Source organism: Bacidia gigantensis (assembly GCF_019456465.1).
Source record: "Bacidia gigantensis strain McMullin 20006 chromosome Unknown contig_255, whole genome shotgun sequence".
Taxonomy (NCBI): Eukaryota; Fungi; Ascomycota; class Lecanoromycetes; order Lecanorales; family Ramalinaceae; genus Bacidia; species Bacidia gigantensis.
Genome location: NW_025408605.1, coordinates 477,162 through 504,952, shown reverse-complemented (window position 1 = coordinate 504,952; position 27,791 = coordinate 477,162). Strand labels below are relative to the sequence as shown.

At 49.4% G+C, this 27,791-nt stretch overlaps 12 protein-coding genes across 12 annotated transcripts; 6 read left to right on the top strand and 6 right to left on the bottom strand.

Annotated features, from left to right (window-relative positions):
- Positions 1–356: 356 nt before the first annotated feature.
- GTR1 (GTP-binding protein gtr1) lies at positions 357–1,769 on the top strand (the record flags this gene model as incomplete). The annotated part of the gene is made up of 1 exon (XM_044815391.1): positions 357–1,769. One exon carries the CDS (start codon positions 357–359, stop codon positions 1,767–1,769), a length of 1,413 nt encoding a protein of 470 aa, XP_044667265.1.
- Positions 1,770–2,039: 270 nt separating this feature from the next.
- On the bottom strand, positions 2,040–4,421 carry KY384_006897 (uncharacterized protein; the record flags this gene model as incomplete). The annotated part of the gene is made up of 1 exon (XM_044815390.1): positions 2,040–4,421. One exon carries the CDS (start codon positions 4,419–4,421, stop codon positions 2,040–2,042), a length of 2,382 nt encoding a protein of 793 aa, XP_044667264.1.
- A 1,574-nt stretch (positions 4,422–5,995) lies between these two features.
- KY384_006896 (uncharacterized protein) lies at positions 5,996–8,671 on the top strand (the record flags this gene model as incomplete). Its single annotated transcript, XM_044815389.1, has 5 exons — positions 5,996–6,151; positions 6,207–6,482; positions 6,822–7,535; positions 7,817–8,225; positions 8,535–8,671. 5 exons carry the CDS (start codon positions 5,996–5,998, stop codon positions 8,669–8,671), a joined length of 1,692 nt encoding a protein of 563 aa, XP_044667263.1.
- Positions 8,672–9,252: 581 nt separating this feature from the next.
- On the top strand, positions 9,253–9,834 carry KY384_006895 (uncharacterized protein; the record flags this gene model as incomplete). Its single annotated transcript, XM_044815388.1, has 3 exons — positions 9,253–9,294; positions 9,348–9,431; positions 9,481–9,834. 3 exons carry the CDS (start codon positions 9,253–9,255, stop codon positions 9,832–9,834), a joined length of 480 nt encoding a protein of 159 aa, XP_044667262.1.
- A 315-nt stretch (positions 9,835–10,149) lies between these two features.
- On the bottom strand, positions 10,150–11,217 carry KY384_006894 (uncharacterized protein; the record flags this gene model as incomplete). The annotated part of the gene is made up of 1 exon (XM_044815387.1): positions 10,150–11,217. The coding sequence occupies one exon, from the start codon at positions 11,215–11,217 to the stop codon at positions 10,150–10,152; it is 1,068 nt and encodes a 355-aa protein (XP_044667261.1).
- A 698-nt stretch (positions 11,218–11,915) lies between these two features.
- KY384_006893 (uncharacterized protein) lies at positions 11,916–13,281 on the top strand (the record flags this gene model as incomplete). The annotated part of the gene is made up of 2 exons (XM_044815386.1): positions 11,916–12,437; positions 12,487–13,281. 2 exons carry the CDS (start codon positions 11,916–11,918, stop codon positions 13,279–13,281), a joined length of 1,317 nt encoding a protein of 438 aa, XP_044667260.1.
- Positions 13,282–14,764: 1,483 nt separating this feature from the next.
- Positions 14,765–15,434, bottom strand: KY384_006892 (uncharacterized protein; the record flags this gene model as incomplete). Its single annotated transcript, XM_044815385.1, has 2 exons — positions 14,765–14,857; positions 15,081–15,434. The coding sequence occupies 2 exons, from the start codon at positions 15,432–15,434 to the stop codon at positions 14,765–14,767; spliced, it is 447 nt and encodes a 148-aa protein (XP_044667259.1).
- Positions 15,435–15,592: 158 nt separating this feature from the next.
- On the top strand, positions 15,593–16,606 carry KY384_006891 (uncharacterized protein; the record flags this gene model as incomplete). Its single annotated transcript, XM_044815384.1, has 1 exon — positions 15,593–16,606. One exon carries the CDS (start codon positions 15,593–15,595, stop codon positions 16,604–16,606), a length of 1,014 nt encoding a protein of 337 aa, XP_044667258.1.
- Positions 16,607–16,949: 343 nt separating this feature from the next.
- Positions 16,950–20,521, bottom strand: KY384_006890 (uncharacterized protein; the record flags this gene model as incomplete). Its single annotated transcript, XM_044815383.1, has 5 exons — positions 16,950–17,335; positions 17,383–18,691; positions 18,849–19,801; positions 19,853–20,407; positions 20,455–20,521. 5 exons carry the CDS (start codon positions 20,519–20,521, stop codon positions 16,950–16,952), a joined length of 3,270 nt encoding a protein of 1,089 aa, XP_044667257.1.
- A 1,624-nt stretch (positions 20,522–22,145) lies between these two features.
- On the top strand, positions 22,146–25,546 carry KY384_006889 (uncharacterized protein; the record flags this gene model as incomplete). Its single annotated transcript, XM_044815382.1, has 2 exons — positions 22,146–23,364; positions 23,844–25,546. The coding sequence occupies 2 exons, from the start codon at positions 22,146–22,148 to the stop codon at positions 25,544–25,546; spliced, it is 2,922 nt and encodes a 973-aa protein (XP_044667256.1).
- A 579-nt stretch (positions 25,547–26,125) lies between these two features.
- On the bottom strand, positions 26,126–26,439 carry KY384_006888 (uncharacterized protein; the record flags this gene model as incomplete). Its single annotated transcript, XM_044815381.1, has 2 exons — positions 26,126–26,293; positions 26,347–26,439. 2 exons carry the CDS (start codon positions 26,437–26,439, stop codon positions 26,126–26,128), a joined length of 261 nt encoding a protein of 86 aa, XP_044667255.1.
- Positions 26,440–26,674: 235 nt separating this feature from the next.
- Positions 26,675–27,303, bottom strand: KY384_006887 (uncharacterized protein; the record flags this gene model as incomplete). The annotated part of the gene is made up of 2 exons (XM_044815380.1): positions 26,675–26,892; positions 26,943–27,303. The coding sequence occupies 2 exons, from the start codon at positions 27,301–27,303 to the stop codon at positions 26,675–26,677; spliced, it is 579 nt and encodes a 192-aa protein (XP_044667254.1).
- Positions 27,304–27,791: the final 488 nt, after the last annotated feature.

The following is a 27,791-nucleotide window of genomic DNA, read 5'->3' as shown; positions in this document are numbered from 1 at the left end:
GCAAGTCAAGTGAGTGCAACGCTGCAAAACAGAACACTGAGCGCCAAAAGCGGCTAGCTGGAAGTTTCCATTGCTCCTAAAATCTAGAACCAACTCTCGGGCGGGAGGGGGCAATTAAGGTTGACCATATCATGCAGGGCACGAGGGGCACGGGCATTCGCGAATATCACGTCAGGATTTCGTCAACGAATCGTAAACACCAAGCCAAGCGTCTCTTCTGCCACAAACATCTTCACCAGACTACCATCAAGCTGTCTCTCGTACGTTCCTTTCATCTGAATCTGTCCCGCAGCCCTTTGAGAGCCAAGATTCGGGCTGGGGCGATCTCAAGGCATTTCTCCTCGTCTTCTCCGGTGATGGCACCAATTACCAAAGAGTGCGATTACCTGGTCATTGGTGGAGGTAGTGGTGGCTTGGCTTCGGCGCGTCGAGCAAGTGGGCAATGGGGAGCAAAGACAATTGCTATCGAAAGCAACAGACTTGGCGGGACTTGCGTGAACGTAGGATGTGTCCCGAAGAAAGTCACCTGGAATGCTGCCGCCATAGCAGAGACTCTTGATCACGCCAAATCGTACGGATTCTCGATCAAACAGACAGCGCCCTTCGACTGGCCAACGTTCACGAAAAAGAGAGCTGACTACGTGAAGCGACTTAATGGCATATACGACCGGAATCTTGAGAAGGATCACGTTGAGTGGCTACATGGGCGCGCCTACTTACACTCAAAGAACGAGGTCGAAGTCCAATTGCACGATGGTGGCAACCAGACCATTCACGCGAAGAAGATTTTGATTGCAACTGGAGGGCATCCGAATATCCCAAACACACCAGGCGCAGATCTGGGTATCACGTCTGACGGCTTTTTCGAGCTCGAACAACAGCCGAAAAAGGCCGCTCTTGTAGGTGCAGGCTACATAGCTGTCGAGATGGCAGGCATGTTTCATCACCTCGGAACAGAGACCCACCTCTTCATCCGGCACGACTCCTTCCTCAGGACCTTTGACCCTTTAGTCCAAGAAAAGATCATGTCCGAATATGAACGACAGGGCATAATAATACATCGCAACTCAGCGCAATCAAAAGTCGAGAAGCATCCATCAAAACCTGGCTTCCTGAATCTCCATTACTCCGACACCACCACCAAAGACGGAGTACTAGAAATCGATTGCCTCCTCTGGGCGATCGGCCGCTCCCCCGAAGTAGAAGATCTTCACCTCGACAAAATTGGCATCAAAACTGATCCAAAGGGCCACATCGTGGCAGACGACTACCAAAATACCAGCATCGACAACATCTACGCTCTAGGCGATGTCTGTGGCAAGATCGAACTAACACCAGTGGCCATTGCCGCGGGGCGGAAACTCGCAAACCGGCTCTTCGGGGGTGAAGCGCACAAAGATGATCATCTAGACTATACGAACATCCCCTCCGTCGTCTTTGCTCACCCCGAAGTCGGCAGCATCGGCCTCACCGAACCAGCTGCGAAGGAGAAGTATGGGGAGAATGAGGTGAAAGTGTATGAGACAAGTTTCACGGCGATGTATTATGCGATGATGGAGAAGCAGGAGGAGAAGGCGCCGAGTAGCTTCAAGCTGATTTGTGTGGGTAACGAGGAGAAAGTGGTGGGGCTGCATATTCTGGGAGAAGGCTGTAGTGAGATGTTGCAGGGTTTTGGGGTGGCGGTCAAGATGGGAGCGACGAAGAAGGATTTTGATAATTGTGTTGCCATTCATCCCACAAGTGCAGAGGAATTGGTCACTTTAAAGTAATTGTGAGCCACGGGTCGGGACAGAGCATGGATACTCTTATGAGGGACGAAATCAGGCTAGAAAGCATCAGCGTTGCATGGAGGAAAGGTGCGTTGGGTACAAAATGCACATTAGTGTTGTATCTATCGTTACACAATAACATGGACATTGACTCCTGATCGCCTAGCATGCTATTCAAGCTCCGCAAACCTCCTCGCTCATACATATGCTGCTGTACAAACCACATGCTATACATAATCGATGATTTGCAATGCCATTCGGTGTGATAGCTCAAGCGTCATCTGCCTGCTTCGCTGCCTTCTTTGCTTTCTTCGCCTTTGGGGCCACCTTCTCAACACCTTCCTCAGCGCCCTCTAACGCCCTTTTCGCGCCAGTCACAACCGACTCCATCTTTTCTCCGTTCTCTTTCTTATCTTCCTTAGGCTTCTTGCTCTTCTCTTTCTTGTCCTTCTTCACCTTCTTGGTCTTAATCGTTTCGCTTACAACAGTCGTACTTCCTCCAGCCACATCCTCAACAGCCGTAATCACACTCTGCTCTTGCTGAATGACCTCTCCCTTCTGACCCTCACCAATTAATGGGGCCTTCGCCTTCAGCACGTCCTCTGGATCTCTCAATTTCGGCGCCTCAAACTCGTATTCCATCACATCCTTTAATTTTTCTGCCTTACTTTCCCTCTTTTTCTCCTCCCGAGCGTTCTTCTTCTGCCATTGGCTTTTCCCAAGCGGCATTTCTAATTTCCTGCCTTCGATCTTACTCCATGGCACGGATTTGAAGTGTTTGTTAGCCCCCTTCCACATGTCCCAATGCTGGTTCTCTTTAGGAATGATCCCAAGTTTTAGGATATGATCGTAGAGGAGGTAGTTCTGCATGGTGTTAACTACAATCTTCGCAACGTCGATATTTTCGAACTCAATGAAGGCGTAATGCTTGGATTTGCCAGACTTGCGGGAGCGCGAGAGACGAAGCTTCGTGATTGTGCCGAATTGACCGAAGTAAGCTTGCATCTGCTTCTCGTAAAAGCCATGGGGGATGCGACCAATGTACGCGACGCCTGGTTCAGGATTTTCGGCGTCCTTGAGGGCTTTTAGCGCTTTCTCGGTTGTCTTGGTTTTAGGAATACGGGCCATTTTTTGCCCTTCTTCATAGCCGCCCTTGATGGCGCCGTTATCTCCAGCGGGTTCGTCGTCGCCAGATTCAAAGCCTTTGATCAAGGCGGCAGTCTGTTCGTCAAGGTCGGACTCTTCGGCCTCAACATCATCTTCGAGATTGTCCTCACCGTCACGGGAGGGAGGGGAAAGGGCGGATTTCGTAGTGTCCACAGCCTCTTTGCTTTTGCCCTTTCCCTTTGCGGCAATCTTCGCAGCGGCTTCCCCTGCTTTACCAAGGTTTGAGGTTACCTCGGGGGTTTTGTCAGTCAGGGTAGCGAAGGCATCGTCGGTCAACCCACCGAATGATTCCTTGAGGGAGTTTGCGCCTTGGGCGGCAGCTTCCAAGCCAGTATTCACCAGCTCACCAACAGTCTCTCCAATAGACTTACGGGAGTCCTTCTTCTGCTTCTTGCTTGAAGATGCGTGTTCCGCCAAAGGGTCAAGGATATCTGATTTGACAGTCTCTGGGTCCGCAGTAGCTGAAGCCTTGCGCTTCTTTGACTTAGATTTGGTTGGGGCTGTTTCTGCGGCTTCTGATGTCTTTTTGGCATTGTCTTTTTTCGTCGCTAGCGCTTCCTTCTTTCCAGTCTTGTCTTCTTTCACCTTTGATGCTTTCTTAGGCTTCTCCGCGTCCTTCTTGGTCTTTGGCGTCTTAGTTTTCTGCACCTCCTTGTCCTTAGCGGTATCCAACAATTTTTCAAAGGGTTCCTGATCCATGGCAGTAGCCGAATCATCTGCAGGTTCTGCCGGAGCCACAGCCTTCGTATCCTTTCTAGGCTTCTTAGCCTTGCTAGCAGGCGCGTCAACTTCTGGTGCGGCATCTTTCGAACCTGATTCAGCATTTGGAGTGATTTCAGCTGTGCCTTTTTTATCTGCCTTCTTCGTCTTGGTCGGCTTGTCGCTAGCCTTTTTTGTGGCAGACTTTTCTTTGGCAAGCTTCGGCTCCTTCTTCGGCTTGGAAGTCTCTTCTTGAGATTTGGGAGTCTTATCCTTCACATCGGCATTCGTGTCGTTGGTAGGCCCGTTTACTTGGGCAGTATCCCCGGAAGGACCGATGACTATAGCCTTGTCGTTGGTTTTGCCTTTCTTCTCCTTCTTTGCCTTGGCAGGTTTATCCGTCTCAGCTTTCACTCTCGCACCAATGGTCTGATCTGTTGCGCCAGCCTCTTTGGCTTTGGCTTTCGGCTTCTTGGATTCCTTTGCTTCGGACTTCTGCTTGGCGGGTTTGGAGGTACCAGCAGATGACGTGGTTTTCGCTTTTTTCTTAGGCTGTGTTGTTTTCGCAGTGGCGGACTTGCTAGCGGAGTTGGCAGCATTGCCGTCCTCATCGTCCTCTTCAAAGTCATGGAAATCACCAGTACGCTTGCGCGACTCACGAGGCGAGGCGACCGTGGCTTCTTCGATGTTGAGATTGGGCTTTTCATGCTTATCGCCAGGCTTTGCTTTAGCTGCAAGCTTCGCAGTACCATCAACGGCAAGCTCTTGTTTAGCCTTGCGCGCCATGATCACAATAACGGTCGCAGCTTCTATTAACAGACGTGCAATAAGGAGTGTTACCACGAAAGAAATATTGAACAGGAAAGAGATTTCGCGCGACTTGTGGGAAGTGAGGTGGTTGGGGGAAGTGTTGTTGTGAATAAGTCGCGCTTGCCAAGATGACGGACACGTACCCTAGCGTTATTCTTTCTGGAGCCTAGTTCTAGGGTGGTGTCCCACCCGTGATTTGGGCGTTAAGCCCCTTTTCCTCCAAATCATAAGCACTTCATGTACCAGAGAACTATTGAATCACGACAGCTTCTGTGGATTTCGCAATCTCGCAATCTAATTCAACCTTTGGCTGCTTCGTCAGTATAGTTCAGAGCAGATGCATCAATCACCTATTGAATCCTCCTCTACTGCCGAGTATTCAGATATCTACTGTGCTGAAATTACCTGGCCGACAGCACGTAGAGTCCAGAGACGGACCAGCACTTGCAATCAAGGCGGGGAAAGATTCAAAACTCCTCTGATAGCGATTGAACTGATTTGAGGCCGAGAATTGCAGTCATTGTATGGGTCACAAGAAGTAATTATCCTCTTGTATAGGACCTCCCGACGATTGATTGGTGGGGACGCGGCTACGCGAAATCTCGATGACAAGAAACCTGGGGCTGCTACGTCCCAGGAGATTTGCTTCATAGGCACTCTTCAATGTCTGCCTTCCTACAGCTGACCCAGAAGACAATGGAAGGTTCTCCAGTTTGGCGGGGCTGATACATCGCTAGGCACGAGATAAAGGGCTTATATTCTCGATTTCTTAGCTTATTCGGTCTTGCCTGAATTTTTCCTTGTTGTGATCGCCTTCAATGCTGACAGAATAGAAGTCAACATAGCTGAGAAGTTCTCTGTAGGAGGAAATAAGGCCTATTACATCCTGTGAGGTCCGGCTTATATGGTACTCTCCAACGCCAGCCTTACTACAAGTGCCCCAAAGGCAAGTGAAGTGCAATTTGGCGTGACCGTGTTCCGATTAACCATCCGTCTGATGATCCGGGACTACCTTCTATTTGCAGTAACCACAAGGCAATACGCGACCGTCGGATATTCAAATGTCGTGCTAAAGAGTAGTGCCAAAACTTAGTAGTCACGGACTCAGCACCGTGCCTCTACTGAACTTGGAAACACTACAGATGCTGCTAACGCAAAGAGATCATCATCTCATGAGTGAAGAAGCAATTCTCAGCTCATTCGTCCGATGTGGATGAGATAACTCGGCGTTCCACACGTGCTTTGGGGCGTGCTGGCTAGCCATGATTAGGTTGCCATCGTGCCGCATCTACAGAAGCCTCTGCTTACCGTCAAACCAGTTGGCGAATGACATGCCGTGTTTCATCAACGGACCATTGCTTTGCATTGATGACTTAAAGGCGCCATTGAAGCTTGACGTCTCTTGGAGCTGTCTTCAACTGCGCCCACAATGTTCCGATTTGACCTTGCGCCGCGATGCCTTTTTTCTTAAAAGCACTATGATCTGATCTGCCTCCTACTGCTTCTTTGCCTCTGCACCTTAAACAATAGTCGCTTATTGCCCAACGATCATGTCTCTTCTCTTTTACAAAAGACCCGATTATATACCGCGTCCTCGGGGTGCAATTGACCCAGCAGAGTATGAACGAAACCTCGAGAAGAGCCGACGATCGATTCCCCCAGAGCTCTCGTTTGAGATGGTCGTCTCGAATCGAGCTCTGCCGCCCGTGAGATGCCAGCTATCAGGATCGCCTATGAAGCCGGAGCTGACACGAAGTACAGTGTTCTCTCGCTGATTTCATGAGCTATTTATCTTACGTCTCCTACGATACCGAGAATCTCCAATTCTACCTTTGGTTCCAGTCTTATACCAAACGATTCTTCGAGGCCCCTAAAGGCGATCAAGCTCTGTCACCACCTTGGAATGAAGCCGCCTTCCCAGGTCCCTTCAGTCAATCAGTCCCAGACCCAGCTCCTCCGATTGTAGACAAGCCAACAGAGCAGACAGTCCCACAGACAGATTTCGGAATCAATTTTGACAGCAAAGATGTCCCGTTGGTACCTTTTGCGTCCAGTGCATCGCTAGCCTCTGGATCTTTCGGGGGCAGTACGATGAACTCAAACGAGAGTGCCAATCAGCACACTGGGTTGAAATGGCAGTCATGTAGGTGCTCAAACAGCTGGTAAACGAAACACCCAAGCTCACTATTAACCAGTCACAATCCAACCCTTCCGACCTGAAATAAATCGCATCATGTCTCAGTATTTTGTTCCAGGTGCCCCTCGCGAGCTGAATCTCTCACACAAAGACCGAGCTGCATGCGTAGGTTCATGAATGATCTCCATTCCTCCCAACCAGTGCGTAGAGCTCATCTGATTGTTTGTGGTTTTCTCTAGCTTCACGCCCTCCAGCATACCACCCACCCATCCGCCTTCTCCATTCCCTTCACCACTACAGCGCAAACTTTGCAGAATCACTCCCACCCGAACTTCATCCATTGGTCCACCGCCAATGGCAACAGACCGCGCATTCTCTTCGGCCGTATCCTTGGCGCCCTCAACATACTCTTTGGCTTCCTGATCGCCATATTACTCCTGCTCTCGTTTGAGTCTCGCTGGTGGCGTGTCTGGGCCTTACCGGCTTGGCTGCTAGGGTTTGCGTTTCTGCTGGCTGGCAGCAACGGCATTTGTCTCGTACTTTACGTGACGCATGATCGGCATCTGAGACCATGGGAGCAATTCGTAGATCAAGATAGCGAATCGAATCTGAATGGGAGTAGTTTGAAGACGAGCCACAGTTTCGACAATAGATTCGATAGCGATCGCATTACCCTCACGGGTTCCGACACATTTTCACTTTCTCAGGAGACGAGTCATAGCGGCACTGCTACGCGGGTAGGGACCAAGAAGAGCAAGGCACACACACGGGCACGTCTGGCACTAGAAACTTTCGGGACGGCGAACTCACACGGCCATGAAGTATGGGTGGAGAAATACCAAGCTAAGATGATGATTAGAAAGATTTTTGATTCGACGATTTGGGTGCAGAACGAGAGTTTGCGCATCGTCCAGGATCGAGTGGCGCTGCAGGCTGTGGCATGGAGTGTGCTGGTGAGCGTACCATTAACGGTTTTATTTACAGCGCTGCCAGTCGTGAAGGCGTATCATTGAAAAAGGATTTGCCAGGAGGAATGTCAGCGGCAGAATTTTGTAAATGCCACACAAAGTCCAATTGCTCATTTCAATGATCTGGCAGCGATCTGCGCAAAACTTGCTCTACAGTTTTGATTGCTTTTCTCTACAGCAAATCGTCCAGGCTTTTATCAGAATCCTTCTTAATTAGATCGATCATACCCTGATGATGAGGTAAGTGAAGTTGATGAAATGTACAGCATTGCTCTCACCTGAGGCATGTTCGGCGACCCGTCTTCGTTCTTCACGTAGCGGAAAGGCATCTCCGTGCTTTCATGTTCGTCGAGCTTCAATTCCGGGAAATCAATATATGGAACGTCGTTGAGGGCGACTGGGCGGTGTCAGCAGCTTCATCGTTATGCCCACATTCCCGTAGCAACCTTGATCCTGGATCACCATTCTTGTCACTCGGACAGCAGTATCCGTGGTCATCTGGACTGGGCCTAGACGTCGGCCCTGGAAGCCTTTCTTACGCAACTCGGACGTTCTGTCTAGCCATTGTAAGGCAATCTGAAGGCTTCGACGGCAAGAAGGATGGTGTACCACGTGGGGGGTCATCACCTAGTATTCCACCGAATAAGAAAACGTCGAAGCTGTCGGCGTCTCCAGGTGACAATTCTTGCTTTGCAGCCGGGTCGAGCAGGCAAACCCTTGCATTGCTTCCCGGATAAAGCTGGTCACTTGTTCGAGCTTCAACCTCTAAGCTTGAGATAGAGTGAAGCTCGATTGGTAGCTCATTCACATGCTGTATACCCGAGAGACAGAACTTTGCCCCACTCTCATTGCACTCCCGCGCAATTGTCTGATATTCCAAGGATGACCATGGCCCGAGCTCCGGGTCGAGATGCTCCACAACGAAGGTTTTCGTCATACCAACCAAATCTTAGGTAGTGTTATGCAGATGCAAGTGATCTGTAGATGCGTCTTCCACTGGACAGCATGAGCAGTATACCTACAGTATACCTGGTCTGCGTCAACACGGATCTCGATATGATGCAGATGACAAAGCCAAGCGAGCCCGAATGTACGTCTCGTGGTATTATTTATTATTCTAAGAGATTAATAGTTAGCGGCACTCGTGACCTGATCTTTAAACAACGATGGCTTGGCCAATTGGATCGCCTGGCGGCTTGCGCGGGCAAAGCTTTATCTCCACTCTTCTACGTCTCCTTCGTCGCTTTTCTTCACCTTCTGTAAACATATCACGACACCACCCCCTCCTCATCAATCTACCCCTAAACCATCACTTGAGCAATCGCTCTCTCATCATCCAAACAAAACGAGTCTCGCTCACTTAAGATCCTCAAGACCTAATAGCGCTTTCAATCTGGCCTCCGCAGCATCAAACAATCACCACCCTTCGCAAACCTAATTCACCTAGCGCCCATAAAATTGTCACCCGTCAAACGATCAATCAACCCTTTTCAAAGCCACAGCACTTGTGGCGTTGGCAGTCTTTCTCCAACCTCCACTCATAAACAATCTAGGCGTTTCTTGACCATCCTTCCTCGACAGTTAGAAGTTATAATCGGGGTCCTCAATATTGTTGCCAAGCTCGGGATTTCAAGACGCTAGATAGCACGAAAAAGCTGCTGGGACAAGACTATATATTTTCAATTTCTAAAAGTCGACTGCCATGGCTCTGAATCCATTCCAGAAGAATAAAGTTGACGTGAGCGTGAGTGTGGAATCACATCATGGTCGCCCGAAGTGTCGACTGATCAGATCTAGTCACTCACGGAAGAAGAGCAAAAGCTCTTTCGCCTCTACGGCAAGCTGCCAAACAAGAAAGATTTGCTCCAAAATAAGCTCCAGGTATGACGTGGACACTCGAGCCTATGCTCTATTCTAATTGAGACTACAGGAACGAAAATATTTTGATTCGGGCGACTACGCAATGTCTAAAGCAGGCAAAGCTAGTGATGGAGGGGTGACCTCAATTGGCAAAGAACACCCACACCCAGAGAACATCCCGCACTTGAGCTCACCTGGACCGAATGGCACTACAAACCCTCCGAATGGCGAAGTTCACCGAGGCAGTATTCCTGGGGCGACAAGCGGTAGTCCTGTGAAAGAGAGCAGCTTCCTGCAACGGGAGACAAGTGCTGAAGACCCCAACATCCTCAGCCCAAAAAGCCCGCAAAGTCCGGTCAACAAAGATGTTACCGGTCCGCCCGCGAAGGAAGGCATCCCCATTAGATGGCAGAGTTCATCATAGCTAGGCAAGAAGCCGAGGAACATGCGTTCGTTCGGGCTAGTGCTTGTTCACGAGTTGATGAGCTGATGGGTTAATGAAATCAGCTTGTTGTTTGCTCTTCGCGTGCTTGGAGCTTTTGGAGTTTGGTGACGCTGATCGCCACGGTCATTGAGGTGGTAGAAATCAAAGCGTGGCTTAGGAAGGCGGGTTTGCGATATGGGATAAACACAAGATTCTGGGTCGGTCGTGTTTTTAAAGAGCTAGTCTGTCGTGGATATCATGCTATCCAACACCTTGCTGTGCTAAAAAGACTTTTTCTGGGGCGACTCCATGGCTTCATGGCGTGAATGCCTTCCTCGCCATGCTCAGAGATCCCTCTTTGGTAGCGTTGCCACCAATGAAGCCACTCGCGTGCACGAATATAGACCCGTCAATACCGCTAATAGCACTCAGCTCAGCATCTCTCACACCTCTCCAAGCCTCAGGTAACGCTTTTCTCGATTCGAAACTGTCTTTACTGATAGCAACTGCCTGAATACGCCACTTGCTTTCCTCCTTCTCGCTTTCGGGATATAGAACATATAGCACCTTGTTCTCTTCTTTCACCTCGTCTTCTGCCTCTATAGTATACAAATGATCTTTCCAGGGACACCCCTGCTGAAATAGCATGATCCTGCCTTGATCATCCCACTCGAACCTTGCCGCATGCGTCTCCCTAACCTGCGTCCGAGCAGGCAACCAGGCTTTCGTATAGTAATCGAGCTTCCTCAAGAAGATTGTGCCCATCAATTGACTTGCGCCCAAGAATCTCTGATCCTCTGCCTGCTGTGCTCCCTCCGTGCTCGGCACCTCTCCTTCCTCAAAAGCCCAATTGAGATCTCCGACTAGACTTCCTAGACTAACACCCCCATCATTGAAGCGTTTCTCTACGCCCTTTACATCTTGTGGGTCATACACCCCAATTCCATTATCATTCGCATCCAGCGCCTCCACAAACTCTGCGTAAAGCTTATTCCACAAGATGCCGACTTCCTCACTGTCCTCTCTGAAACCCGATTTTTGTGCGATTATGGGCTTGCCGAAGTGCAAATAGACCAACCCAGCCGAGCTCAATTTGGTGGGTCGCGAGGGAAAGGTGGCATCAAAGGTGCGCTGGTGGTGATCGTATCGATTTTTTCGGGGGTCGTATTCGCCGCCTACATCAACGACCGTGTGACAAGTAGCAAGGAGAGAAGGGTCGCGAGTTCGAAGAAGCGTGGAGGGGTTATAGGTGGGGAGAAGGCGGAGAAGGTAGACGGCGAGGGCCTCGTCGGCGTGGAAGTGGCCATTGTGCGTGCCGATCAGTGGGCCATTGGGGGTAAAACCATTGGGCTTGATCCGCTTTGATGCTTGTTCTGTGGCCATTTTGAAGGCGCGTAATAGCATCCAAGGGGTTTGAATAGTAGGTAATGAATGATGGGAAAGGCTGGCTAAAGTTGCCCTTTTCGAGAAACTCAGGTCTTGGTGGCGACCAGGGCAGTCTCGGCTATTCTTCCCTTTTTCTCCAGGGGTTGGATCTAGCGGCTCTCCTGCCTAGAAGTTTATCGCGAGATAAATTGATTGGAAGAACGCGAAAGTTCCTTCTGGATTGCGTCGTGGTCCATGCATCTCTTTGTCTCTCATCTACACCTAGGGAAGCTGCAGGATCTGACACTTTGGGCTATCCGACCAGGCTGAACAATAACCTTTGACAGCGTCGGCCAGCTGCACCTCGGAGAACCTGGTTGCTTTGACTGGCTTCCGCACTTTTAATCTTGCAGGAAACCGGGCATGTGAGCATTGGATGCGCGCTGCTACAGCCTTTCAACAAGCAGGTCCTAGATATAGTCGGCTTGAACGGTACCTTGGGCCTTGCATCTGCTGCAACGGGGATCCTTTGACCGCCCATGATACCTCTCATCACTTGCGAACCCAACAATGCAAGCGATGTGAAGCGATAACGCAGAGGCTTCCTCCAACCTTTCATTCAATCTCTCAAAACCTTCAAGTCGAAACTCACACGTCGGCAATACGAAAAGGAACACTACACATCGTTCATTGCGCTGCCGGCGCTCGTTGCGCCTATGTGGATCCTCCGAGTCTTCTCGTCTGTGACTTTTTTGTTCACGATCATTCTCTCAGTACCACTAGCCTTCGATGTTGGAGGACGAGCCTGTGGCCTAGCTTTCTCCCTTTCTCTGGCTTCATTCTACTTCTACTATTCGGTCCTGCGATTGGCAACGCCACCGAGCTCTCGATATCGCTGGCTTTTAATTCAGCTTCTGAGTTGGTTACAATGGGCCGTGGTCCCGTCTCTTTTGATATGGTCTCTAAACCGCTTCTCGGTTGAACCAGTCGGCAATAGTAGCTGGGTGGAAAGAACGTTTAGTGGCAAGAGATCGGCTGATACTTCGGTATGGCAGTGGATATTTGGGCCAGACGGGCTGGCGGAGAGCATTACTGTTGGGGGATGGGACAAGACTCTGAGGTGGTCAACTCCGGTGTTCCAATTAGTAGAAGGCTTTTGCAGTCTTCTCGTCATACAGGCAGCTGGGCAGATTACACGGTGGCTGGTGAACCGTAGTGGACGGAGTGATAGCTGGATGGTGAGTGATCAAAGAATCTCGTAAAAGTCCCTCCGCTGAAACTCGACAGATTGGACTACTAGTAGTCTCGGCATCAGTGATCTCTAGCGCTGTATACTTCCTCTGGCGAGTCACGCGATTCCCAGAGATCAGCAACGTGGACGCTACTCTCATCGGTATCACCATCACCTGTGCTGTCTTCCTCTGTGCATGGGGCATTGGCTCTGGGAAAGGCAACCCGGTTGAAAGCTCGCTTCTATTTGCCTATGTCGTCCTATGCATCTACCAAATATTCACCGACTACCAACCATCGACCCCCGAAGAATCGCCTCCACCACCTCAAGCTCCCGACTTTCCCCCTTTCCCGCCTATCATCATGGCATCATACACCACCCTAATGCAGGCAGTCTCAGTCTTACCTGGCGCAATCCACGCCGGATTTAATTTCATTGCAGACGCCCTTAGCACGGTCACTCCATCAGTCTTGATTTCTTTGGCGTACCGGCTGTTCGTCCTCTATGCAACGACACGCATAGTCCCCGCCATACGAGAGTCAGGAGTTCGAGGGCTTTCCGAAGAACCCACACTAGAAGATTCCGACGGTGCTGGACAAGTACTCGGTCTCCTCAGCTGGTTCAGCCCCAGCATATTAATCACTGTATACACCAGTCTACTAATGCAACACTTTTCCTCGATGAGTGGAGATGTCAATGGCGAGTGGTGGAAGAATCAAGGTGGTCATGCGGGCAGCAATCTGTGGCGGTGGGTAAACTTGGCATTAACAATGGCCATGTATGCCTTGGAATTGCAGCTTAACAAGGAGGACCTTGATGGCGGATTGACTACTCACTGGAAAGCGGATTGAAGAATGACCCCCAAGTAAATCTTGGCTAAGGTCCATCAGACCACCGCCAACAAATCTACCAAACCTCGAGGAGAAGAACAGGCAGCAGTTGAGTATCAGAAAGCTCAGCTGCCTAGAATACCGCACGGCTCCCGGATCAATTGGGATTAGAATGTTTGCCTTTTACTGGCGAATAGTGAAGTGATTTTGAGAGGTAGGAATGGGCTTGTATGGCATGCCGACCTTCTCGGGGCAAGTGCCTCGAAGGAAGAAGAGAAGATATTAAATGAATCCTGTATAGTGCTCGTAATAGCTGAGTAGTAGACTTGATACCCCTAAATTCAATCGTTTCAATCAGTGATCAAAAGTCTGTAAATACCACACTTTTCAAAGAGTAAATTGTCTATGGCTTCATACAAGATGATGGTGGCCATCTGACTACATGCCTGAATTTTGAGCTCTATATCCGATGCGCTCTCCTCTTCCATGGGGACGCCTAGCTCTCATTTCCCAGTCTCAGATCATATGTTAAAAAACCACGCAGTAACATGCAGCAACGTCCCATAACTATGTGACCCGTAAAGCGAACCCCAAAATCTCGTCCGAAATTTCTCAAGAAATTTAAAAGAAGCTGGGGATTAGAAAAGGCCAGCCTTGCAGCTTCAATTTTCGTCCTCTGGAATATGCAACTCGACATGGAGTAAGAGTCGAGGGCAAGGGTATGTTGAGGACGGGTGATCGCATCTTCCGTGATAATTTTTGGCGCTAGAAACGAGGGATGGCCGAAACGAGGAGGGGAAGGAAAAGAATGCTGAAATACAGAAGGCATTGAGAGCAACGGCGGAGAGTGCATAGGATGTCATGATAGTGGAATGCGTACGCGATGGACGGTATGTTCTGTTCACCTATTCTTGGTGAAAGAAAGAATGACAGAATGAGAAAGTGCAGGCCATTGACGGAACACAGCGACATTAACAGCCTTTCATATTTCTTCCTCACCCGTGATGCAAATCCTTCATCAAAGCGAAAGCCTAAGAGACACTGAATCATGTTCGTCCGTAGCATTATGTCTGCCATTCGGCAAGTCGTCCAAGTCAGAAGCCCGAGTGCTTTCCTCGGAAAGGTCTTCAGGATGATTGAAGCCTTCCATAGAAGCTTGAGGATCGCTTCGATGCTACACATATCGGACTTCGATTTAGACAAATTGAAGCTTCAAATGACTTAGGTTCTCGACTGCGTATTCAAATTAGCTCGCCCATCAGGTTCCATACTCATATCGTATCCACGACATTGATTTGAGAGAGCAGTCACGAACAAGTGAGAGGTGGCATGAGGAAGTGACTTACATGCTTTCGACCTTCAAAACCTTGTAGCACGTATCATGGAGTACGGTGTATAATTCTCCCACAAGAGCTAGGCGTCTTGACGCAGTTGCACTTTCATCCAAAAGAGGTAGGTTCCAGGGTTCTACAAAGTCGGTCATATTTCTTCGAGAATCACTCGATCAACGTTTATCGGCCTGTTGTGCCAGACTCTGCTGCTGTCCCTGTTGATAGCCGGTGTAATAGCCAGCCCAGTACCAAGACATCATCAGATTCTTCAGTGATTCGTCTTGGACTATATCATATTTAGCTTGGATGGAACAGCTACAAGACACGGGCTATCATACTTGTTCCAATCATTGCTACTGGGACCGCTGCTTGCGCCGCTGGCCCTGCCGTCACGTCTGAAGAGGGCTCCTGAAGTATAGTGTCGCTCGACTCTCCCTGCTCCTGGACCGATCAACAGTCATACTTGATTTTTCATTTTGTATTCCTCACATGTGTTATATGCTCATCATCTTGCATTTCCTCTTGCTCTTGCTCCCATACTCCATCTTCGACCACTTCGTCTGTTGCCAGAGATTGCTCTGCTCCATTGACTGAAGTTGTGAGGTTGTCTTCAAGCAACTCATTATCGAGGTCTTCATGTGCCTTGAAATGTTCAATCACATCCTCAACCCGCTCTCCTTTTGCGTGTATACTGTGATAGAGCTTCACATCGTCAGCATAGTGAACAAGGCTCTGGATCATATACAGTACTTTATACTCTTCAAGCGCCTCATTCCAAGATTCCACGATACCAGAGTCATCCCAGATCTCATCGTGTGAAAGCAGCTTCGGCTTCTTCGCCATCTCGAGCTCACGACTGTAACCGCACAGCAAGCTCGGTCAAAATTGTAGGCCTGGGCGTTCAGCCCTAAGGCTTACGTCAATTCCCTACGCCAAAAGCGGCAGTTCTTAGGGTGGTCCGCCTAATGAACCCCTCGCCCATTCATCCCCGCTCCACTCATATGTCCAATATTAATGTCACTTCTACATACAACCACCTGTTGGACCTCATTCACCCCTCGCCATCCCGTGTTCTAGAAATCGACATCCTCCCCTCTGCCCTTGTCACCTCAATCCAATACTCAGCTCCCGACTCCGCGCTCGCGATCCCGCAGAAAGTACTAATCGAATGTTTCCTCTACGCCCGCGAGATATTTTTCACTCCCTCCCCACATGCCCAAATATACACCTACAAAGGACGAGAAGATGGCAGCGGTGACGAAGCTGAGGAGGGGGAATTGGAAGAGGAGAAGTTGAAGGCGACAAGCGTACTATTGCTCTACGATCCAAACCACCAAACGGCGATCAACTGGCGGAAACGCTATCTGCTGTCCCACCGTTCTCGTCAAGGGCATCAAAGACTTGTAGAGCGCGAGCTGATATGGCTCGAATCCTTGCTCACCTCACCTCTGCCGAAACATACTAAGAGTCCCACGCTATGGGGGCATCGGCTTTGGCTTTTCCGCACCATCCGGTCAGCTGAAGGGCCGAGAGGAGATGTCAGGGAAAATACGGGAGAAGAGATGCAAGAGCTTTGGAAGAGTGAGCTGAGGATTGTGATGGTAGCGGGTGAGAAGCATACGAGTAATTATTATGGGTGGAACTATGCGAGGGATGTGCTCTCTTTGTTTTTCGCGCGAAGGGGGGAGGAAGCAGTAGAGAGGGACGGTGAGGTGGCGATGGAGACGGCAGTCCTTGCGCAAGAACGCTTAGAGACGGTGCAGAGATGGTGCTATAGGCATCCGAAAGACTGTAGCGGGTGGGCGTTTTTAGAGTGTTTATGTCGGAGAGCTGCATTCAAAGGGGCTATTTGGGCGGGAGGGCAGAGGTTGGTAGAAGATTTGGTAATAGCGACGAGAGATTGGAAGGAAAGCCTTGCGTGGAAAGGGTTCTGCGTTGATGAGTTCTTGCGTCGTATGGAACCAACCAATGATAATACTAACGAGATGAAGACTGATACCCATGTTGCAGAGTAGGAATAATTGTATTGTTTATTGAAACACCATTCTGGGTCATCTACCTCATTATCTATTCTTCCTATCCAGACCATGCCCACGATGATCGTACTTTTCCATGCCCCCAATATACGCCTGCCGCCTGTCATACATGGCAAGACAGAGCCGCCGATGTCACCAGCTGGGTCTCGATTATATACACCGCAGATCCAAAGAGACCCATCACAGATGACATCCTGCATATTCAAAACACCTCCGTTTCCCAATGTCAACTGGCGTCTCATATCGTCCCCTCGTTAATCTTGCGACACATCTCTATGTTCCTAGCGAGCTAGCATTACTTTCCTCTTCTTCGTATAATCTATCATGTTGGCGGGCTCTGTGCGAGTCCATTCATTCTGTTGCCTGGTCCCAACATGCTTGGGATTGGCTTTCTGCTTCGAGCGTTGACGGTGTTGATCCGAGGTACACCTTGCAATGCTCGCGGCTCTTTCATCAATGTCGGGTCCAATTTTGCAGGCGTGCGAGTGATCGTCGCTCGATAATCTCCGGGTATCCGACCTTTTGGTGGTGTTGCTGCCGCAGACCGCCATAGATGGTCGTACGTATCCGAGAGAAAATCGACTCTCGATTTGGAAAACATAGAAGCTCTGCCCCTATTCCTTTTTGAAAGGATCATTTGATCTAATAGCATTATGCTTGGATCGCTTGCTGGTTTTGTCTCACCCTCGTGGATAAATTCATTGAAACCTGTAACCATTAGTTGAGTCCGCCTCCTCGAAGAAGACATGACTTACATTGAGTTTCTTTCAAGACGTCTTTCACATAATCGGCGTTCTCGTGCGGCAGACTGCGTATGAAACCGTCCATGTTGAAACTAAACAAAAGACCACTCTTTTTCTGCTCCTTGTTCGCCGGCTGCAGGCTCTTGCGATATGTGTAAAACAATGCCGCAAAGCATCTGGCGAAAGCCGCCCTGACTTGCTCGGGATGGAATGCGGCAGGACAGACAACACATATCTGCTGAGCGCACCTAGTGTGAGCATAGATGCTACAGCCACTGCATTTGTAAATGCCGTCTTCAGCCTTCTCGTCGCAAATGGTACATGTAGATTTATCGTCATATCGACGCCATTGCAGGCAATGTCCTTCAGCCCAGCAGGTCGAATCAGTATTTCGTACTGGCTGCATGAGAACATTCGGCATGATGGTTGATGCTGCGAGAGTAGATTGAGCATACATAGATGGCGCATAATTTGAGGTTGCATAGCTCGAGATCGTATTGCTGATGGAGAGATTCGAAGTATGACTGGGTATGCTCGGTCTTCTCGTAGGGTTCCTGTCAAATGCCAGTGTTGAGCTTCGCCTAGACGATGAATCAAAGTGCCCAGAGCGTTTTTCGCGAAGGCTAGCTTGTATTGCATGACCAGATTCACTGCGTGAGGGAGGGAAAGCGGGAAAGGTGGACGAGACAGGTGAAGCCTTGGGGGACGGTGGTGAAGCGGTAGTGTTGGTAGAGCCAGTAGATGACCGACCTTGAGAACTAGAGTCGGTTATTTTCGACGGTGAGAAAGCATTGAACACTAAATATCTTGCAGGCAGATTGGAGCTATCATCACCGAAGGAGGTAGAGTTCGCCGCGATATATCTAGCTAGCGATGTTGGTTGAGGTGTGCCAGAGAATACTGGAGGGTTTTCGGAAGTGAAGGTGTTGAAAGGGAAGGCTTCTATGGCATAAGCTGGTGGCCCTTTGGGGACACCGAAGCGATTGTGGTGCGGTGCCGCTGCTTGCAAGATTGAGGTCAGTTTCCGTCTTTGCTGCTTCGGCATTGGTAACGGTCGAACTGTTGATTCAATTTCGTCTTGGTCAAGGTCCACAAGCACGAAGTCATCTTCGGGCAGCTCGACCTTCTCGTATCGCCGCTCAATTCCGACGATATATGGGCACGGAGCCTCGATAGCTTGGATCAAGCGAGCAGGAAGAACGGGTATGAATACGCCAGACCATTTCAGTGGCCACATCAATTCGATAAGAGCCTTGCTAGCGAGATGTAGCATTGATGTATGTGAAGAGAGGAGTATTATGCGGGCTTCAGCTAAAGCAAACTAGAAACAAACTCAGCAAAATCCCCAATTTGCCTGGCGATGGAGCTCACCTCTAGTAGTACAACAATGTTCGGTATCGATAGAGACCTGAATAATGCATATAGGTCCGTCTATCACTTTATTAGCACCAGTCACAGGGATGAATGGAATAACCTACGTTTCGAGATCCTGGTAGTTCATTCAGCGCCTCCTTTCTAGCAAACAATCTCAATTCCCTGATATACACCTCGACCTGCGTTTTAGACGATATCGGACTAGGCGCTTCAGCACACAGATTGACAACATATCTTTCAAGAGGTTGCCAGGTCCCTACAGTAGGTGAGCTGATAGGCACCCGAACGATTGCACCATCAGTCATAGGGACTACGACAGCCTTCAACCACTCTTTCCAAAAACTTGTCAAGGAGGTATCCCTTCCCAAGATTCCGTAGGCTCGAGGTATCCAAAGGCCGGTTTCACCGTCTGTGAGACCTTCTATCTTGGCAGCTGCACCATGCCGGACCGGTCGAAGCAAATCAGCCATCAACGCAATTTTCTCCTCGACTGCGCTGATTTCATCTTCAAGTGCCTCCCGTTCATCCGAGCCTGACGGCGCGGAGGGAAGACTAGCTAGCAGTCTCGACAGCTTGACTCGCTCAAGGGCGAGTCGTTCCCCAAGACTACTTGCCAGCTCCCGCTCTTCTCCCGTCATGTTGTTTTTTCGCCATTTTTCGCATTCCCTCTCCAATTGTCCCGACGCACGCTCATTCAGGGGTATCCACACCGTCAAACAGATGCCATAAAGCCGAGAATTATCGCTGGAGGTCATAGCAAACCCATGCCACGTTGATCTCGGTCTTTCATCGGCCGACAGTATATTGACATCATTCGGGAAGGCGAACATCGGTACGTAGTCTGGGAATGTGCCTCTGCGCTTCATCTCATCTACCATGCTCTTTTGCGGGTACCTATCCAGCAAGACGGGCTCAAACTTGCGCATCAATGGATGGGTGTTTGCTTCTTCGTTTAAAGGTTGTGGGTTTGGGATGACCGAGTTGTAATTGCTCAGACGCTTTGACGTTCGGGCGGAGGAGGTCGCTATACAGGTCAATACGAACAATACATGGGAAGCTGTTGCAACAAAGCATGGTGCCAAACAGCTGCAGGCCTGGATGTACTTACATTGTCTCTTCACCGACGTTTGTCGCTTGGCGCTGTTCAAGGTTCTCGTGGACAACCTGCGGCGGATGCTCCCAATACCAGACCTGGTGCCTGGTGCATCTTCGGTGATGATTCTTTGCGTCTTCGGGCGGGGCTTCGGCCGACTTGGGACAACAGCTCCTGCTGTAAGATCCAAGTCCACAAGGAAGGAATCCCTTTGAGCAGCGAATTTCTTCAACGCATTTTCAAAGTCCGTCTCTGTCCACGTGTTCGTGGCGTTCGTCCCATTGACCTGTGGCCCTTTGATCGTCACACTACTCCTATTGCTATCGGTCCCCTTCTTGTCTCCGGACAATGTCAATGAGGCGATCGATAGACGTGCTTCGTCCGAGAGGTTTGAGAGGCGTTGGTATGAGCTCCGTTTTGTCTTGCGTGGGGACTGGACTGGGGGATCTGGAGGTGCATGCTCCGCTTCTGCAATCTTATCCTCCTCAATCGTTGGTTCAAATGGCGTGGACAGCCCATTTTCGTCTGTATCATCATCATCGCCCCAGTGGAGTTGTTCGCTATCGACACCTCAAAATCTGTAAGCGTAAATCGAGAGGTAGACCTATGACCCTTACCACAGATGAAAAACCAATCAGCTAGTGGAGCTGAAGAGGTTTCTAGAGCTGGCGGTTTCGGCGCCATGGACAGTAGTGACGACGAGTCAAGGCTGTATTATTAGTAAATGTAAGGTTTTTTGACCTCATAGCCCCTTTTGGATGCGTATTAGCGACGAAGTCACATTATATCAGTCGAGACTCGACTGCAAAAATGATTGCTTGGTCAATGGAGGTTTGTGCGTACGGGTCCCTGCATGAGCCGCAGAGACAGACAAGTGGAGCAAGGGGGAGACGAGCTTCCTCAGAACCGGTGGACTGAAGAGGGCTGACGGTAAGCCTATGTAATTGAATCGCGTGATGCTATCAACCTGACAGATAGACGGGTATTGCAGGTGCGCTGGCCAGCGGTTACGTGGGCCCACGCTGACGATCTTGGGTTCCCCGCAACACGGTGGAGGAGCTTCCCTTTTGCGCCTACGCCTACGCCTCACCAACACAGCAAGTTCAAGGGTGACACAAGGATGAGCGCTGAGGAATAGCAAAAGCTGATATGATGTAGCGAATGACCGTTGATGGATGAATAGGATGCTGACTGCATATGGCTTGTCAAGTTTTGGGGAGTGTGTTAGGAATTTTAAGGGTGTGTGACCCGCAGGAGGATACACATTCCCATGCATCAATTCGGCGATTTTGAATGGGGATCTGTAGCCCCTGTCTCGGCTCATAACTCTGCTTCTGAAACACTTCTCTGGCTCCTGGGAGATGGATATTAGATATACTAGCTGCGTATAGTCCATACTATCCCAGACAAGCCTTTGGTGGAGTCGGGCAGTCCACGCCGGCTGAAAGTCTAAAGGCGACCGAGCTTTCTAGAGATTCGTCAAGGAACTCGTATTCAGAAACATCATCCCTCACACATATCCGCGAAATGGGGTCTGATGATGCTTAAAGGGTCTTCTCAAGCGCTTGTAAGGTGCTATGCAACCATAGACGCCCAGCTCAAGATCTTAGGACGGAATGATGACCTTGCCGTTCGTATCCTCTGACGAAGGTATCTCGAGACGCCGAACAGACACAACTATCCCAAACCAGAAGTCTTTGCTCAACCAAATTCTCTACCACGAAAATAAGCCCGCTTAGCCGTGTTGATGGAGATCCTGGATCCAAGAGCAGTAGACTCGATATGTAAGATGCGAATCATTAGTAACAACCCCCACATTAAACGATCCATTCGTGAGGAACCTGCAGGTCCATCGATAGCTCTGACCATCCATGTTGAGTCTCTGAACGGTCCCAACCTAATTGACTTTTGGGAGATTTGCTTGCTGAACTGCCTCGCGCATTGCATAACTCTTCGGACACCTCCCAACGCTGCTGCAATATAACTCTTTACTTACACCTATTGACCAAAAAGTCTTGGTTTAAAGGTAACTTAAAATTACAAGATCAACAACTTTGCAGGCAAAACTTTCTTGATAAAGTGGCTAATAGACGATTTACGTCTGTGTTTATGTTTTAGGGTGTCCGAGGAGTTATGCAATGCGCGAGACTGCATGTCCGTGCCTCCCGCGAACGATGACGTTTATTCTTCATGTTCGTCATTGTTCTAGGTAAGGTCTTCGCCTTTAATTGTACGTGTGTCCATTGGTTACGCCTTTTATTTCATTTTCAAAAGAGGTCAGACTCAATTCATCCATTCATTGTTCGTTATGTCGGACCCGAAGAACGAAAACATTTGCAAACGAGGCACGCCTCAATTTGCTTTGTATCAGCGTGAAAACTTTTGGAAATCCAATGAGGGTGAAGTGCCGCCATTCAATACTGACCCGGGTAAGCTAGAGGAGCTTGCGAAGGAAAAGCTTACGCAGAATGGCTGGTACTATGCCTCTTCCAATGCGGGTCTTTCACACACCCATCTCGCCAACCGACAAGCTTTCTTCAGGCACAAAATCATTCCCCGCCAGCTCGTGGATACAAATGTCAGAGATACGAGTACTTTCATATTTGGTCATAAAGTCGCTGCCCCTATCGGCTTCGCTCCGATAGGAATCAACAAGATCTATCACCCATTGGGAGAGCTTCCTGTTGCTAAAGTGGCTGGTGAATTGAACCTGCCCTACGCTCTCTCGACCGCGGGTTCCCAACCAATAGAGGATGTCGGCAAAGCCAATGGCCCATCATCACCCCGCTTTTTTCAGTTGTATATGCCACATGATGATGAGCTCACAGTCTCACTTTTGACTCGCGCTTGGGAATCCGGCTTCGACGCCTGCATGCTAACAACCGATACGTGGCAGCTTGGCTGGCGGCACGACGACGTTACTACCAGTAATTACGCATTCTACCACGGCATCGGCGCTGATTTAGGGCTCAGCGATCCGGTGTTTCAGAAACGCCTGCGTGAACATGGCATTGATCCCGTCAGGCAGCCAAATGAAGCCGGTGCACTGTGGATCGACAATGTTTGGCACGGCAGGGCGTGGAGCTGGGAGAAGATACCATGGTTGATCGAGACATGGAAGGGGATCTCAGGGGGCAGGCCATTTTGCTTGAAGGGTATTCAAAGCGTACAGGATGCGCAGAAAGCGGTCGAAGTAGGGTGTGATGGGATTGTTGTGAGTAATCATGCTGGGCGGCAAGTTGATGGTGCGATTGCTAGCCTGGATGCACTCGAGAACATTGTCAATGCTGTCGGAGATAGAACATACATTATGTATGATAGTGGAATACGAGGCGCGGCTGATGTCGTAAAAGCTTTAGCGCTGGGAGCTAGATTCGTTTGGGTGGGAAGACTCTGGGTTTGGGGACTGAGCATTATGGGTGAACATGGCGTTCGTCATGTGATGAAGAGTCTTTTGGCGGACCTAGATATTCTGATGAATGTCGGTGGAATACAGAACATTGGACAGATCGATCGAGATCTTCTTGGTAAGTGCCTTTGGGAGCATCTTGCTTTATAAAGCATATTGAGCTAATGCACGACAGAATCTTACGCAAAAGCATACACATTAGTAGCGGAAATATCGAAGCTATGATAGAAATCAGGAGACTTTTCAAGATTTCCAAAGTTTCCTATTCCGAGCGCCTTCTAGTCCTGATCATGTCGAGCAGGCAGACAATGACTTTTGCGTTGTATGCTTGCTCAGTTTTCGTCATACGAATGGCTTGCAAAGACATACTATACAGGTTGTGCAAGGGTCTAATGGGGCTATCATCGGGATTGACTATCCACTATCATCCTGCTGTGGCAAGAAGACGCCACACCTTGACACGGTAGGCTTCAATGGTGGGGTCAACACTTTTGAGGTGTCCGCTTAAATTCGGTGCCTTTGTTCACACAGACGTGTCCTCAGTGTCACGAAAGAGCATTCTTTCCGACGTAATTCTTTTCCCTCTCAAGATACTAGAAATGACAAGCAACCCAGACCGGAGGACCATGGAACGCCCAGGCTCACATGAGGAGGCCGGAAACTCATATCGGGACAGGGACAATCTATCCCTCTACATGGAATTACGCGAAGAGTTTGACATGGCTTCTGTTTGGATGACTCTCTCCTCAATGAGGCCATCTAGATTTGTTCAAAGCTTGACTTCCTTGGTGCACAAGTGTCACCTAATGACCATTTTCCGTGGAAGTAAAGATTCCAAGCTCGCAGAAGAGAAAAGCGCCCTCCCTATCGTCCATGAGGCAGCACCGAGTAATGAACACCAAAATGAGGCGGACATTTCTGTGACCACACCTGATAATGGTTCAGAGCACGAAGCTACTGTGGCAACAGCGTCAAATGATTTGTTTTGCATTGACGTTGCATTGGCTGCAACGAAGGAGACGGTCGAAAACGATCCCATTCTTTGCGTATCAATCTTATCCGCAAGGCGAGAGATTTCCGACACAGCTCTTGCTTGCCTCCGCAGGATTCTAGGCGATGCTCAGCCCCAAGGATTAAGTCTCATCGACACCAAGAATCTCGAGATAACCGATTTTCAAGTACGCGCTTTGAACGTCGATGAAGTCGTGGATCAGAGCAATGGGCAAACGATCAAGCTTTTCGCTATTATCCAGGGGCTACAAGGAGGGATTGAGAAGGCACTTGAAGAGCGCGACGAGGCACGACAAGAGGTGGAGCAAGCAAAGAAACATGGAAATGTGGATAGCGAGCTAAAAAAAGCCGACTTCACTGCTTTCACTGGCGACTTGCTAGGAGACCACGCTGGAGACTTGACGGAGGAAGTCAGCTCCAACGTCGACGAGGAAATCAAAGGGCAGAATAACACTAATGGGGGTGATGGTGCCGCAGATCCTGGGTCCGCATTTTCATCTTCAGGCTCGAACTCCGGCTCTGACCAAGGATTCCATGACGAATCACCCGACAAGCAGGGTATCGGTAATGGTACAACGAGTGATGGGGCCATTGCAGAGACAACTCCGTCTTCAGACTTGAAGTCCGGCACTGACCAAAAATATCATAATGAGCCAGCCGACAAGCAGAACATCACCAACGGTACAACAAGTGATGGAGCCGCTACCGAGATAGCCCTATCTTCCGACTCGATGTCTGGCAATGGCCAAGAATCCCATAACGGATCAGCCGACAAACAGAACATCACCAACGGCACAACGATTGATGGAGCCACTACTGATATAGCCCCATCTTCGGACTCGATGTCTGGCAATGACCAAGGATCTCCGACTAGTGATGGATCCTCCTTTCCATCTTTGGACCCGAAGTCTATCAATGATTCAGGATCTTATGGCGAGTCAGCCGACGAGCAGAATGCTAACGGGACAGCAAATGGAGAAGCTGCTTCAAAGATAGCCTCATCTTCAGAAATCAACTCTGTCATTAACCACGTATCTAACGAGGAGCTGCCCCAGGCAACCAATCCTGATACCTTGCAGTCTCCCAAACGCCGTGAATACAACTCTCGCCTGCCTCAGCGACCTCGACACGTCCATTCCACATCCAATCTCCATGCCGCCAAAGACAGTAACGAGGCGAAGTTCTCACTGGACCAGATGACGGCACCGGCGCCGGCAACAACAACCAACATTGGCTGGCTGACGAACGAAGAACGGCAAGACTTATTTGCGAATAAAAAGATGAACTGAACATGAAAGACGCGTTGGGTAGAGTACTAGGGAGAGGATAATGGATAAGACGAGAAGACGAGACACTTATTAGGTCGGCGAGGTATGGAATGCCTGAGCAATGGATTGAGATGCTTTGAAGGGAAAACGATCTTGCATTGCGGATGAGAATGTGTTGTTTAGGCTATCTCAATGTCTAGCAGTATATTGATTGGTTTCAATCCCGAAGATAAAAAGTCTCTTCACTTTGCTCACACTAGAGCCGTTGTCTTCACGTCAGTAGCGCAGCCTCACCACGCTTACCCTCAAAACCCTGCTGCTTAAGTACCCTCCTCCAACAACTCATCAGATCATCGCTAATCCTGGAGCGGTTGGATAGGGTATAAACTCCCCAATTGAACTGTTCGAAAGCATGATGATATAGATACGTTCCCTTAGAAGATGTGTCGCAGAACAAAGCCTCATTCTTTGTTCCTGCCATCAGTGAAATATCCCCTCTAATTTTCGATATCCGAAAATGGACTCGACACTTTTAGCCATATGTCGACACTGACCAAGTTCGTATGTTCCGCAATGTGAAGCTGTTCGGACTTGCGGCGGTCAATCAAGTTCTACAATCTCACCATCTCGGAAGGGACGATTGTTGACTCGTTTAGATGTTGAGGTAGCTAGCATTGCCTCCAGTTCTTCATCACGCTCCCTCTTGATGCCTCGTCGCCTCTCCGTCTTGACTTGCTCTGCCTTCGTAGGTTGCGCGTTCGCCTGTTCCTGCTCGTTCAGTCTATGTCCTCAAATACGAACGAACAGGACGTGAAGCTTACCTTGTAATGATTGAGAAGCTCCCGCAACTCTGCTGGATTTAAGGTATCAACGTCGCGCTCTTCCAGGGGTTGCGGTGTCGGTGTCCGTGGCATGATAAGCAGGCTTTTCAGGGCTCCTGTGGGGCTCTAGTAAGCATTTTGATGGTTTCCTAGACCGGCTTCAATGCGGGTACTGACTTTTAGAGCGATATTTGAACAAAAATGTTGCGATTGGGCGATCTCTCCCGTCTACGTAGTCCACCGAGTTCATATTAGGAAGGTCACTTTGTACACCGTGGCCTAGCCTTACGGAAACCGTCAGCAATGGTGTGGCATGAAGTGAGACCACCTACTGGGAGCTGTGGCTAAGAGCTTGGCCTTTTATCTGCTTCTCTGTAGTATTTACCGGCATCGAAGTTTTAACTTGGTTTCTTAAGCTCGCAATGTATTCTTCTTTCGAATGAACCCTTGTGATCTTGGTGCGAAAGACTTCGCATTTGATTGTACCAAGAACCTTGAGATAATCGGGTTTCATCATCCGTACGCTTCGTGTCGCCCCATCCTCAACTATCAACTGTTAGGATGTGATCCTTCAACGACCTGGTGACAGAGCGGACCAATATTGATTTCACTAAATACAAAAGGCCTCATCTCTATACGCTTGCCAGAATGGCTCATATCACCTTTCCTGACGAGAACGATGTCTCCGAAGCGGTCGCGTTGTTGGTCGTTCGTTGCAATAGCGCCTCCATAGTCTTTGTCGTCCACAGCGTACCGGAAAGTCAAGCACGGCGAGATCATTCGGTAGGCTGCTGGGACACGGAAGCTTAATGCAAAAGACGATCCGGACTTCGCTTCAACATATTTCGTGGTTTCGAAGGTGCCATTTTCTTCAGCATTGTCATCTGGATCTTCGAATTCTTCTACATTCTCATCGTCGACTTGCACTGTAACCTCAAGACCATTAAGTATAGCCATGGCCTCTAAAGTAGCCAGTGGTCACTTGGAAGTAATACCGAGTTGTCAAGGGTCTTCAGGCCGTCAACGCTTAGAATTGAATGTTCTTGCGGTCTACAAGAGCTATGGACCTGCGGCTACAGCGCTACGCGCTAGTCATCGACTTGTCGCCACGTCACGACAATGAAAGGACAAGCAGGCGCGTGAGATCTGATATCTGATATCTGATATCCCGTTATTTACGGGAGTTCCCGTCGTGACACGTGACACGTAACACGTGTGGTGATTGGTGAGAAAAAGGGGCCGCTAGCGCAAATTAAATCTCCCCTAACAAGACGAGCATCCTGCGAGATGAACTTCGGGCTCTTCATGTCGACTTCAGCGCCATTCACTAAGCTCTACCAGTCCCATTCGAATCGTCTTTTTGTTTGTTCTGCCCCGACCTATAAAAGCAGCGGAGACCTCTAGGTAGGAAAAGGAGTACGGGCACCCTAGAGGCATGTCTTGAG